We start from the raw sequence: 13,094 nt of genomic DNA, 5'->3' as shown, positions 1-13,094 counted from the left end.
AAGAATTTGCGATGCTCAAGATAAAAGCTAAACTTTTCTAAAGCGAAAAGCACCCCTAGCACCTCCCATTCTTAGACATAATACTTAAGTGCTGCCAGATAACCTTTTAGATGCATAGGCCACTGGTCTATGATCCCTTTCCTGTTCCCATAGGGGGACTGCCGTTACTTCACAAGTAGAGGCATCAGTTTGGACCACAAAGGGAAACTCAAATTTTGGTATAACCAGGACGGGTGGGTTACTGGCAACATGCTTAATAGCTTCGAAGGATGCCTGGTGAGTTTGGTTCCAACAGAAATTAACTCCTTCCCTGTGTAATTCTTTAAGAGGGGTTATTTATTCTACTACCAGTTTCGATCTTAAACTATCATTGACAGCAGCTCTACCATATACAAAAGTCAAAGTGACTTTTGTATGTTGTACAGCTGCTGTTGGTGATGTTTTAAGGCCAAAACCAGTAGCAGAATAAATAACAATATCACAGACAGCACAGTGTTACACATTTTGTAAAATTCATACATGCAGTTTACAAGTGCCTAAACAAGATGTTCAGTTATGCTAAGTTAGTCGCATATTTGTGGAAATAGTTGGCCATCCCAATGAACCTGGAAAACACCTGTTCATTTACAGGAGGGGGAAATTTTTGGAGATCTTTCATATGCTCCTGATTGATCCTAACCCCTTCGGCAGAGACTAAATGGCCTAGAAAGGAAATCTGCCAGTGTGTCAAGTTGACCTTAGCAGGTTTCATGGTCAATCCTCCTTTGCTAAATCTCTCTAACAGTGCTTCCAAATACTACAAGTGCTCCTCAAACGTGGGGCTATAGATAACATCGTCATCCAAGCAGTTATATACAAACTTAAATTTTAAGTCGCCGAGCACTGGATCCAATGACCTGGATAAAACAGCCACTCCTGTTGACAGGCTGAAAGGAACTTTGTTAAATTCAAAGAGATTCCAATCTGTACAAAATGCAGTAATGTGCTTGGACTCCTGTGACAGCAGAATTTGGTAATAGGCTTAGTTCAGGTCCCAAATGGTGAAATATTTTGCTCCAGAGAACCATGTGCAGAATGATGGATATCACGTAAAGGTATAGACTCCAGTATAACCTTTTCTTTCACCAACCTGTAATCAACTACCAGTCAGAACTCTCCCTTACTACCCTTGGGTACCAAGAACATAGGTGATTTGTAGGAGGAAGTAGAAGGTCTTATAAACCCTGCACACAACATACCATCTATGAGGGCACACAGGCTCTTCATCTCGAGGAGGGTGTAAAAGGGGGGGCGGTGGGGACACGTGATAAACTGTCGGGAGATTGCAGAACTGGAACATCATCAATCATCCTGATTTTGTACAGGATTTTATTAGTCATGCCAAGCCTATTGGTGAGCACTTTCAGAAACTTATTGACACTTGCAACAAGTGATCCCTTTGTTGTGGCTCCAAATGACTCCATTCATAACACCTTAGCAGGCAAAACAGAACATACCAGCAATGAGATTCTATGTGAGCTTAAACCAATTTGTTATCCAGGACAAAATTTAAAATAAATAGTGTGTTGTAGACCATCAAACATTAATAAAGCGTGGTATACAAAATCACAGCCCAAGATTAAATTAACAGACAAATTCTTAATTACTAACAGCTTAACTGGCCAGGAAAAGTTCTCAATACTCAAACTAACCACAAACTCACCCACTAAAAGCAGCTGACGACCGCTAGCAAGTTGACATTTCCGAGAAGAAGCTCATAAAGGAGAAAACTTACATAAAGACCAATACTCCAGGCACCAATGATAGTCCAACAGTGATCCTGAGCATCCAGAATCAACAAGGATGCAGACTGGCTCATGATTCCAGTGAGCAAACACAAAGGGTAAGGGCTCGTGCACAACATCCCCGGCCTGATGACAATACCTGGAAAGGAATGTATAGGCTCCTTTCCCAACTTCCAACACTGTGAGCTCTCTCTCTCCCACTTTCACTGAACCGGAAACTCAAGAACAAAATGTCCTACCTGCTGGTAACAAAAACAGTCCTTAGATTGCTGTTATGGGTTACTGTGGAATTTGGATTGCACGGAACAGCCACTGGCTACCAAGCAACCAAAAGATGACTGAACCCACTGATTATCAGCGTAACTAAGTGCCTCAATGCTGAATCCGAAGCACTTAATTGATCAAAGATAGTAGGTTTACTAGCAAAGGTGATGCGAGATTGATCCTCTCTGGCACCATCCTTTCCAATATGTTATCGACAATTTGACCCTCGGGAACTTGTAGCTCTAAGGCCCAAACAGCGAGATCGATCCTCTGGCACCATCCTTTCCAATATGTTATCAACAATTTGACCCTCAGGAACTTGCAGTTCTAAGGTCAAAACAGCAATTCGGTTCCACTCTATATATTTACTAAAGGTCTCATTACTACTTGATTGCACCCGTCAGTAATACTTACACTGCAAATTGTTGTTCAAATGGAGTGACATCTTTAAACTGATCACCTGTTGATGTAACTACCTCAACTCTTTTCCCTCACACTAAATATCAACAAACATTTGACTTGATGTCCCACTAGTTAACGGGTACAATAACTGAAGATCCTGATTATGAGACAAAATTAACAAATCCGTGTGACGCTCAAATTTAACCAAAAGCCATAAAACTTCCTCAATGTTACTCCTGGACTCAATGGATAATTTATCAATTTCCCTCAATAAAATTCCCATAGGGTGTGGTAATTTACAGAAATTCCTCATACCAAAACACTGAGGCGAAGTAAGTGCTCGAACAGGATTATTCAAACTTGGGTATCAGAAACCTGGTCCCCACTTGAATTTGTTACATCCTCTAAGGCAAACTGATTCACAACGTCTTAAAATTTGGCCGCTTGACCCTGCTGTTGTCAGACAACTTGGACTTGTTCGTCATCCGCCTTAAGACGGCCAAGATCACTAACTCAATTTCCCAATGGAGAAGCTGTGCCTGAAGGCAAGTGAATTGCTAACGAATGGGAGGAGCACTGTCAAGAAAATCAGTGGTCGGCTCTAAACTGGCCAACGCAGCAGTGTACTGTGCCAGGGCATCACATACCTCACCAACAGTTTCTGCGGTAACGACGAGTGGCTTATCCAATGCCACCCTCACCCGCGCAACAAGATCGGTAACGCTTCCCTCCACAATTTGAGAGCTAATGTTAGATTCATAAGTTTCTTTAACAAGTTGAGCCCTAGGCAATGCTACACCTCCATAGTGAACTGTGACCTGAAAGTCACAAATGTACAAGTAACAATAGTTTACCTTAACTATTACATCACTATATAAATAATCAAGGTGAAAGATACTTAAACGTTTGCCTCTCCCCACTCCCCTTCCCACCTCCTCCCTTCCCTGCAATAAAAACCACACATTGCTGCCAATTGACGTGGCCAAATGAATACAGTAGCAATTTTAAAAAAAGCAAGGCCAATGGAACATGGAACAGCTAGAAAATTTCAGGGAAAATATCTTTTGCCTTTTAGTAAAACACTTTATTTAAACATGCCAAGATTGTTGAATTAAAAATTTCCCTGGGGTTTTAAGAAATATAATTTAAAGCAACAACCTGTTTTTTTTTCTTTTTTTTTTTTTCAAACAAAAAAGAAAGAAAGAAGAAGAAATGTTTCAAGCATTTAAGAGGAAAAAACACAACAAGAAAAATGTTAAAATCTTGATGAAATTCGCCAATTCTTAAGATAAATGTTAACCATCAAATGTACACCCTTTCTGCAATTTAAAGCAATGATCTTTTCTAAAAAGTTTCCAAGCATTTAGGAGAAAACAATCATTTTAAAGACCAGCCAGATATGTATTCAAGGCAAGCTTCAGTTATTTACAATTGCCACCACATTTAATAAAACCTTACAACTTTCAGTTGAACAAGAAGAAAATTGTTAAAATTCTTAATGAAATTAGCCAATTCTTACGAGAAAGTTAACCATCAAGCTTACACCTTTTCAGCAATTTAAACCAACCACTTTTTCTAAAAGGGTTCCAAGCATTTAAGAGAAAACAATTAATTTAGGGACTGGTCACATTTACATTCAGAACAAACTTCAGTTACAAGGGGCGTTTGAAAAGTCCATGCAAAGTCTGAGAGATGGCACCACCGGCGTGTATCGAGTTCATGTTTAGTTAATAGCATTTTTGGAAAGAACGCACACCATGTTTCAGCCATATTGCTCTAGTTCTTTGTGTTTGGCATTTGTGTAAATCAAGGAAGTCGAGTGATTGTCAAAAAATGGACGAAAAAGGATTTCGTGTAGTGATTAAACATTACTTTATGAAAGGCAAAATGCCTCAGGTGACTAAAGAGAAGCGTGATAAACATTATGGTGACTCGGCACCTTCGATTATAACAGTTTATAAGTGGTTTCAACATTTTCGGAGTGCCATATGGGCACAAGTGATGCTGAACATTCTGGACGCCCTGTGGAGGTTACGACTCCAGAAATCATTGATAAAAGCCATGATATGGTGATGGATGACAGAAGAGTTAAGGTGTGTGAGATTGCTAGTGCTGTGGGCATCTCGAATGAATGGGTACATAATATTTTGCATAAACATTCAGACATGAGAAAATTATCCACAAGATGGGTTCCGCGATTGCTTATGCTTGACCAAAAACGGAATCGTGTGAAGTGTTGCAAGGATGGTTTGCGGCTGTTCAGGAAGAATCTGCAGGACTTAGTGTCGTTTCGTCACTGTGGATGAAACATGGATACATTACGATACTCTGAGACCAAACAGCAATCTAAACAATGGGTTGCCAAGGGAGAATCTGCACTAAAAAAGGTGAAGACCATTCCTTCGGCCGGAAAGGTTACGGTGACTGTCTTGGGATTCGCAAGGGATAATCCTCATCGACTATCTGGGAAGGGATAAAACTATTACAGGTGCATATTATTCATCGTTATTGGACCATCTGAAAATTGAGCTGCAAGAAAAACGCTGGCTATTGGACCGTAAAAAAGTCCTTTTCCATCACGACACTGCACCAGCACACACCTCAGCAGTTGTGGTCGCAAAATTATTGGAAATAGGATTCCAACACTCTTCACATCCCCCCCCCCCCCCCCCCAATTTTCCACACTTCTATTTGTTCCCCAATTTGTAGAAATGACTGGCAGGACAAAGATTTTATTCAAACGAGGAGGTGATTGCAGCAACTAATAGCTATTTTGCAGACTTGGACAGTTCCTATTATTCAGAAGGGATCAACAAATTAGAACAGCATTGGACAAAGTGTATAAACCTAAAAGGAAACAATGTCGAAAAATAAAAAAGATTTACCCCAAACATGTAAGTAGTTATTATATTTGCATGGACTTTTCAAACGCCCCTCGCATGTATGATTGCCACCATACTTAATAAAATCTTACAAATTTCAGTTAAGCAAGAAGAAAATGATTAAAATCTTAATGAATAGAGAAAAGCAGGAGAACAAATTTGAGAGCCCTGGCCAAGGTACATCAAGGCAAGCCTTTAACTACATATAATGCTTCACTTAACTCTTGATTCAGTGAGCCAACTGCTGAGCCACCATCCCTCAGTTGTCGCAGGTGTGGGTGTCCTTCCACCTCATCAGATCAGTGGCGTCTTCTACAAGATGTGGCCCTCACATCAGCTAGACTAGAACACAATAAGGCGTGTGTTAATGGCCGGTTCCATACCACTGGTTGAGAAGTAGTTTCAATAAACATACACAGGAGATAAATAAAAGTCCAGTGCGAAGCAGCACAGTGAGCCTGTAAAACAAGGCCCACAACTCAATGCGGCCGAATCGAACCAAAATACCACAGAGATGTTACCGAAACCCAGAACGACTGAAGAGGCAATCCCTCAACTTAGGTCAGCTCGAAGGAGCCAACTACTTATACAGTCCACAGATGGAGTTAACAACCACACAGCTGAATAATATGCTGTTCAAATTAAATGTCATTCTCAGCAGCGCTTCTCTTTCTACAGCATTTTGAAACTGGATCTGTAATTATGGACTCCGTGCACTAAGACATCATGGAATAACTGGTACAGTTTTAGAGGGAGCAATTTGGGGGGGGGGGGGGGGGGGGTAAACAATGTAGGGGAAGACAGAGACTGGAATATATCTGACAAATAATGGAGAATATTGGGCATAAGTGCTGCTGTAAAATGAAGTTGGAGGGTGGGGGGAGGGGGCGTGTTAGGCTAGGAAGATGGGTTTCTCGACTAGATGAGGAGGTAATGTTGACCTGCACAGGACTGTGCAAGATCTTTGGGATACTGGAAGAGTGCTACTCATGACTGAAGATGTGGCAGCCGTAGGCGGTCAGGCTGTATGAGAGAGATGTTTGTGTGTGGAACTTTTGAAATGATGACATTGTTGGGATTAGTGGCTTTCGTGTGAACAGAAATTCTTATGAAGTCGGAAGTCATCATCCAGGAAGATGGCATGATGAGGACCAGGTGAATGTTCTGGGAGAGAGAGTGTTGACATTCTGGAAGAATAAGGAGGGGAAGTGGGATGTGTATGACTTAAATGCAGATCATAAATATTTCATTACTGAATCTGGACCAGTTTTAAGTTTATAGTTAATGAAGAAGAGTTTTGTAGATGACCTATGAAGATTTTGAAATAGGTGTTTGTGTTCCCAGGATAGTGAGTTTTTGGGTGTAGTTCACTCTTGATTAGTAGGGAGGAAGTGGCAACAGTTGGAATCAGTCAATCACTGGGTGAAGTAGTTTTCAGTGCTAGCAGGACCACAGGTATTACATTTAGCTGGTGCAGAGAAAGTTGCCATTAACAACAAAAAGATGATTGCTATATAATAAAGGTACAGGAAGTGTGTAGAGCTGGTGCAGGAAAGTAGTTCATGTTTTTTAGATAGATAGTCTTCAGGTAATGGTTTGAAAATGTAGGATATAGATTCTTTCAGTAGGAGTGCAGCAACCAGCCACAGTATGGTATCCCCCATGTTTGGGAAGCATAACAGGAGAGGGACATAGGAGGGGGGGGGGGGGGGGAGAGAGAGAGAGAGAGAGAGATTAAACATAACCTGGACTTCTGATTGGAACGTCTCTTGAACATCATCAAATTTAGACTTGTGGATGTTTGAGGAAGTATGCATATCACACAATAATGCACACAGTATTCTGAATGAAGAAGCTGAGGTTGTGATGGATGGCATATTTGTTGATTGACATCACAGATGTACATGGAAGAACTTTTCAACTTTGAGTTTGTAAACATGATGTAGATCTTAAGTATAATGCAAAGTCCCCTGATATTCTTATGGGACAGTAGACAAAATGTGAATCCACCATTACACTTTGGAGACACAATTAAAGTCAAAACTATGTGTTTATGTATATGAAACTTCAGCAAAAATGGCAAATGCAGTTGTGTTGATATGAAATGAAGTGTTGACTAACTCTCTTTCTTTCTCAAAGTATATCATTGTGGTTGACTGCATAGGCAAGTGTAGAAAAGTAACTGTCTCTCATTATCCAAAATAATTGAACTGTTGGCATAGGAATTGAAGCAGAAGTTTCCAATACATGTGCACAAAAAAACTGTTCTTTCACTGCTTTCTCACATCTTGCGTTTTGGTTCAATGGCAAAAATACATGTGTCTCAAACCTTTTGGATCAAATCAAAACAGCAGGTAATGGGACCACAAACGATTATATTGAGATAGGAGACCAGTGGTCAGAATTGCATATTTATTGTGTTATGGATGTAAACAGTGTACACTGCAAGAAACAAGGTAGCACATAGTAATTGTTCAAAGCAACGACCATCAGTCTGCGGATGTACTGCAACAGTGCTTGCAGTTCCACTGCACGCTCACAAAGATTCTGGGTGTCTGTTGTATACTGCAAAAGGCAGCGGGTTATAAAACAATGTACAGCCCTGACCAGCAAACAGACATACTGTACACAATTTAGATCATAGCACACGCATCATGTGATAACCAAATGCATCACACCAGTGCTTTAACCTCTGTTGCATACACAACACTATCCCTAGTGTCAGCCGTCCATCTCATCAGACAGCTTGTGATGTGTCCATGGTGTGTTGGTGTGTACAGTGCAATGTTACTTGTCACATGAGGTGGCAGGCATTCATTTGGGAAGTATGGTGCAGCAAGATGTAGTGCCCACAAAGTGGCACAAATGCACAGAGGAAGTTTTCCAAACAGCCATTGTCCTAATTGGAAGACATTTATCTCCATGGATACCAACTTTCAAGAGGAGTCATTCAACCACATAGAACCGTCAAGGATCCCGCCAAGAAAATGTGAGAACACCAGATTTTGAGGAAATGTTGTTGAATTGTGTTTTCAGCTACCCAGAAATAAGCAGCCATCAAGCTGCCCGTGAAGGCTATAGTGTGGAGAGTACTGTTGGAACACGCCTATCATAAAGAACATGTGCAAGCACTGGGATCAAGGGATTTTGAACCACACATTCATGTCGGTCAATGGATTATCCACTGTACTGCTATAGTGCTGAACTTCGTAACAGTTTGTATTGTTCACAGGCAAGGTCTCATTCCCCTGGACGGACATTGTCCAAGATCCCCTAATAGGACCTTATTTGCTGCCTCCCTGTTTGACTAATCCACATTACTTGGTGTTTCTGTTGGATGTGCTGCCACAGTTCTTGGAGACTGTATTCCTTGTTGTTCACTAAAGGATGTGCTTTCAGCATGAAGGTGGATCGGCCAGTTTCAGTGTTTATGTCCACGAGCACCTAAATGACATGTACCCTCATCGCTAGATTGGAAGGGGAGATCTTGTCTCATGACCAAGGCAGTCACTGAATCTCACAACTCTGGACTTTTTCCTCTGGGGTTACATCAAGATGTTGGTGCATGCATGAAACACCAGTAAAAAAGGATGAAGATCTGCTTGCTAGGGTCCAAGCTGCCTGTCTCCTTGTACAACAGACACCAGGGATTTGAGAGAGTGTGGCAGAACTTCATGCGTCATTGCCATGCTTACATCAAGCCTGCCGTTCGTCACTTTGAACAGTTACTATGAGCTACATTGCTGTTATGCGGTGGTTGCTGTGTATGTATCTAACACAATTAAATATGCATTTTCGACCACTTCTTACCTATCTCAATATAATCAGTTGTGGACCCACAACCAACTGCTTCAATTTGACCCAAAAGGTTTGAACCTCCTGTATACCATCTAGAACTGAACTGTTCCCTACCCAATCTTTTACCCAGTTTTGGCTCCACATAAATTCAGTTTTTCCGAATCTCATAAAATTGCTTAGAAGGATGAGATTTTCACTTAGTGAAGAGATTATCTTTGCTGCAAGGAAAGAAGTTCAAAATAAATTTCCATTGTAAGAGAGAGAAAAAAAAGGAAATCCCATTGGAACAAATGTATTGAACAGAGTGAAGAATATGTTGAGAAATAAATTTTTGATTTGCCTAAAGAAATTTTTGTTTTTCCGTATCATGGGATACAGTACCCTATAGGTGTAATGCATTGTGAAGATGGCTTGTGGACAACAAAGACCTCTGTGATTGTGTTTGGAGGACTCAGTTTGTAAACTTATGCTCTTGCACTAAGGAGTTATACGCTCCGCGGACTATGACTGTCAGAACAATGCCAAGTGTGGGATTGCTGTGGCCTTCTCCACCAGACATCAAGGCACCTAGAGTATCAGCAACCAAACTGACAGCCTGCAGCCGCGGGTTGCCCGCTTCACAGGCACACGGAAGCGCTACACAACCAACAGGCAATATTGACGAATGGCCACAACAACAACAACAACAACAACACAGCAAAGACACCAGCGGCCACCAGGGGCCACTACTGGCCCACATAAACATAAGGAAGAGGTCGCTGCAGATCCCGGAACTATTTTCACACGTCAAACCACGTGATGGAAAATAGTTCCGAGGTACTCATCCGCCGAAGCGCTATGAAGGCCGGAGCTCCGCCGCACATCGGCAGTTCATCGACTGCCAGCAGACGTGGATAGCTGCCGCCCCGGCAGCCTGGCCTGGATCTTCTCGCTGATCTCTGGATTAGGCTTGGTATATCGGAGAAATCTCTGGTGGAGACTAGTAGGAAATTATTTCAGTTGTTTTTTATATTATTCTTGTATGTAGTTGCGATTTGAAGACGGATCGCTGTTTTGTGTTGGTGTTATACTTGGAGAATTTGTTTTGGTTAATTGAACAGTTCGGACTTTGTTCGTTAGTTTCTTCTGCTTATGCAGACATAACAGGGACAATTATGCTTTTTAATGTCACATACTATTTCTCAGTCGTCCCTTGGTATGAGAGTCTAAAACAGTGACTGTAAACATTTATGTGCCACTAAGGATAAGGGTGTGCTCTATGAACCACTACAAGAGGCATTAGAGCGTGAGACTCTCACTGATCATGCAGTTAAACTCCCTAGCCACCTTCTCTCCTTGGACTTCAGGACCCACAAGGAAAACAGTTTAATTCTGGTGTAAGAGAGTAAAGATATAAGGGGCTTTCGAAAAGAAACGAGCCACAGGCACAATTACAGAAACCAGTACGTGTATGTTAGAAGTATTGACCCTGGTTGTTGAGACACTTGTCCCACTGTGACACAAGACAGTGAATGGCTGTCTCATAAAATTCCCGGGGCTGCGATGTTAACCAGTTCTGCACGTATAGCTGGACGTTGTCCAAAGTGAATTGTTTGTCTCTTTTGCTGAGGTTCTTCTTTGACCAAAATGCCCCCCTTCTGATCCACTTCCTGCAGCATGGGACAACAGTGAATAGCCAGTGTTACTCGCAAACCTTGACCACCCTTTGCCAAGCAATCAAATCAAAATGACCAGGCAGTCTCACCCATGGGGTCATTCTGCTCCACGACAATGCCAAGCCTCATAGGGCCAACACAGTTGCGGAACGCCTGCAGAAATTCAAATGGGAGGTTCTCGGCCAACCTCCATACAATCCGGGCCTCTCTCCCTGTGATTATGCCATTTGTAGTCCCCTTAAAAAGGCTCTGAGGGGCAAACGATTCACCTTGGACAACAATGTCCTGCTGTACGTGCGGAACTGGTTAACATCGCAGCCCTGGGAATTTTATGAGACAGCCTTTCACTGCCTTATGTCACAATGGGACAGGTGTCTCAACAGCCAGGGTCAATACTTCTAACATACAGGTATTGGTTTGTGTAGTTATGCCTCCGGCTCGTTTCTTTTTGAATGCCCCTTATAGAAGTGAGTGAGTGTGATTTTTAGCTATGTTTTAATTTATGTATATAATATAATTTAACAACATTTGTGTTGGATTTATTAAGAGTGTTAAAAACCTCACTGTTAAAAACCTCACCTCTGCATGCTTGTCCACAAAGGGGTGCTGAAGTTAACTGATTTTTTTCAGGAGATATCAAAGTTTTCACTTTGAAACCTCTGTTGGGAAATATATATTTGATTTGGAGTAATAATATAAACAAATGAACATGCTTCAAGTACTTCCATAAATTTTAGTTCTGATGTAATTTTCAACTTTAGATTCGTATTGCAGTTGGATTCTTTATTCTGTGTTAAACTTCGTATTAAACTTGGCTGCCTTTTTTGCAAGGAATTCTCCATGTTTTGTTATCATAGTATGATGTCTTGTAAAAAAACTCTGTATATAGGACATTTTATAGTGTACTTGTATAATGTTAATCCCTTATATTCCATTTACATATGTAAAGTGTAGACAATTTTAAATTACAGCAGACTTTTTCCGTTTTTTTTTTTTCAGATAATGATACAAGGAATTGTGAGTCTCTTTGTGACATTATATGGTGTCTTACATATAGCTGGAGACTTCAAGGAAATAAGAGCCACAGTTGATCTGGAGAATAAATCTTGGGAAACTCTGAGAAATATACCTTCATTTTATGTGTTTAGTCACAGAGGAAAAGCTTTGTCACCAAATTATGTGCCACCAATACAAAAATCTGCACTTGAAGAGCCACAGTCATGATTTTAGAAATGGATATATTTCAAAAGTGAAGGAAAATATGTGTTTTGCACGTTTGTCTTTCACTATTTCAGTAACTAATCATTATCCATTCCTTTTTCATCTGCAGAATAATGTCTGACAAACTTTTTGTTAAATATGTTCATAATACTATTCAGTTAACATTTGATTTCAGAGTATTTTAACATCACGTTCAAGAAAGTTGAATTGAGGAGCGCACATCAATTTGCTGTGTTGAATAGCATTTATTGAGTTGTTATAATGAATGTAGTAGACCTTTGAAGTTTATACTTTATTAGTTATTCTCATATATTGAGTTGTGTGTAGCATAAGATTTTGAATCCTGGCAATCTTGCTGCAGGCAGAGAGAAACCAACATGGTGCAAATAAACTTTTTGGAAGTGAAAGAAAAGATAGTGTTGTAAAAGATTATTCATTATCTGTATTCCTGCATTCATAATAAGTATGAAAGCAGGCATTTTAGGAACAGCAGCAATGGTGCAATGAAAATGATTGGGTTCAGAGTTACTTAATGCTAGGACAGGTGTTTAGGAATGGGAAAAAAAACCACACACACACACACACACACCTCATGTCATCACCATCTGCACAAGCAAACTCTGTATGAAATAAAGCAAAATATGCCAGGCAAGAAGTGCATCACAGAAAAATTGTGAATCTACAAATAGTTATCAAAAGGTCAAACATCAGTGAGGTTTGCTGATGTCTTATTTGAGCTGTGAGATAATGTTTTATTAACATTTTACTTATCTGTTGGAATTAAAATGTTGTATTGTATGACAAAGAGACTAGTAAAAACAATAAATTATTTTCCTTCTTTCCCTAAAGAAACTATTCAAAATGTGTATTGTTATTGATTTGAATACATCTGTATGCAACAGCTGAACTGATTGTAACTAAGATACAGTATTTCTTTATTCTGTAACAATCTCTGACTTTGATTCAAAACTCCTAGCCACATCTTATCTTGCGGGGGCATCTACTGAATGGAAGTATTGACCAGCAATTGAATGGTACACCTCTCTAAGTTTCAATTCATAATACAAGCTGTGGTGTTGTTGCAGAGT

At 40.4% G+C, this 13,094-nt stretch overlaps 1 protein-coding gene across 1 annotated transcript in view; it reads left to right on the top strand.

Annotated features, from left to right (window-relative positions):
• LOC126456895 (ER membrane protein complex subunit 5) overlaps positions 1–12,858 on the top strand; it is a 57,808-nt gene extending 44,950 nt beyond the window's left edge. Inside the window, exon 3 of the mRNA XM_050092732.1 lies at positions 11,785–12,858. Coding sequence (XP_049948689.1) covers positions 11,785–12,009 — 225 coding nt within the window. The 3' untranslated portion in view covers positions 12,010–12,858. The remainder of the gene's footprint in view (positions 1–11,784) is intronic.
• Positions 12,859–13,094: the final 236 nt, after the last annotated feature.

This window comes from Schistocerca serialis, chromosome 2, assembly GCF_023864345.2.
Source record: "Schistocerca serialis cubense isolate TAMUIC-IGC-003099 chromosome 2, iqSchSeri2.2, whole genome shotgun sequence".
Taxonomy (NCBI): domain Eukaryota; kingdom Metazoa; phylum Arthropoda; class Insecta; order Orthoptera; family Acrididae; genus Schistocerca; species Schistocerca serialis.
This window is presented reverse-complemented; position numbering and strand designations above follow the sequence as displayed.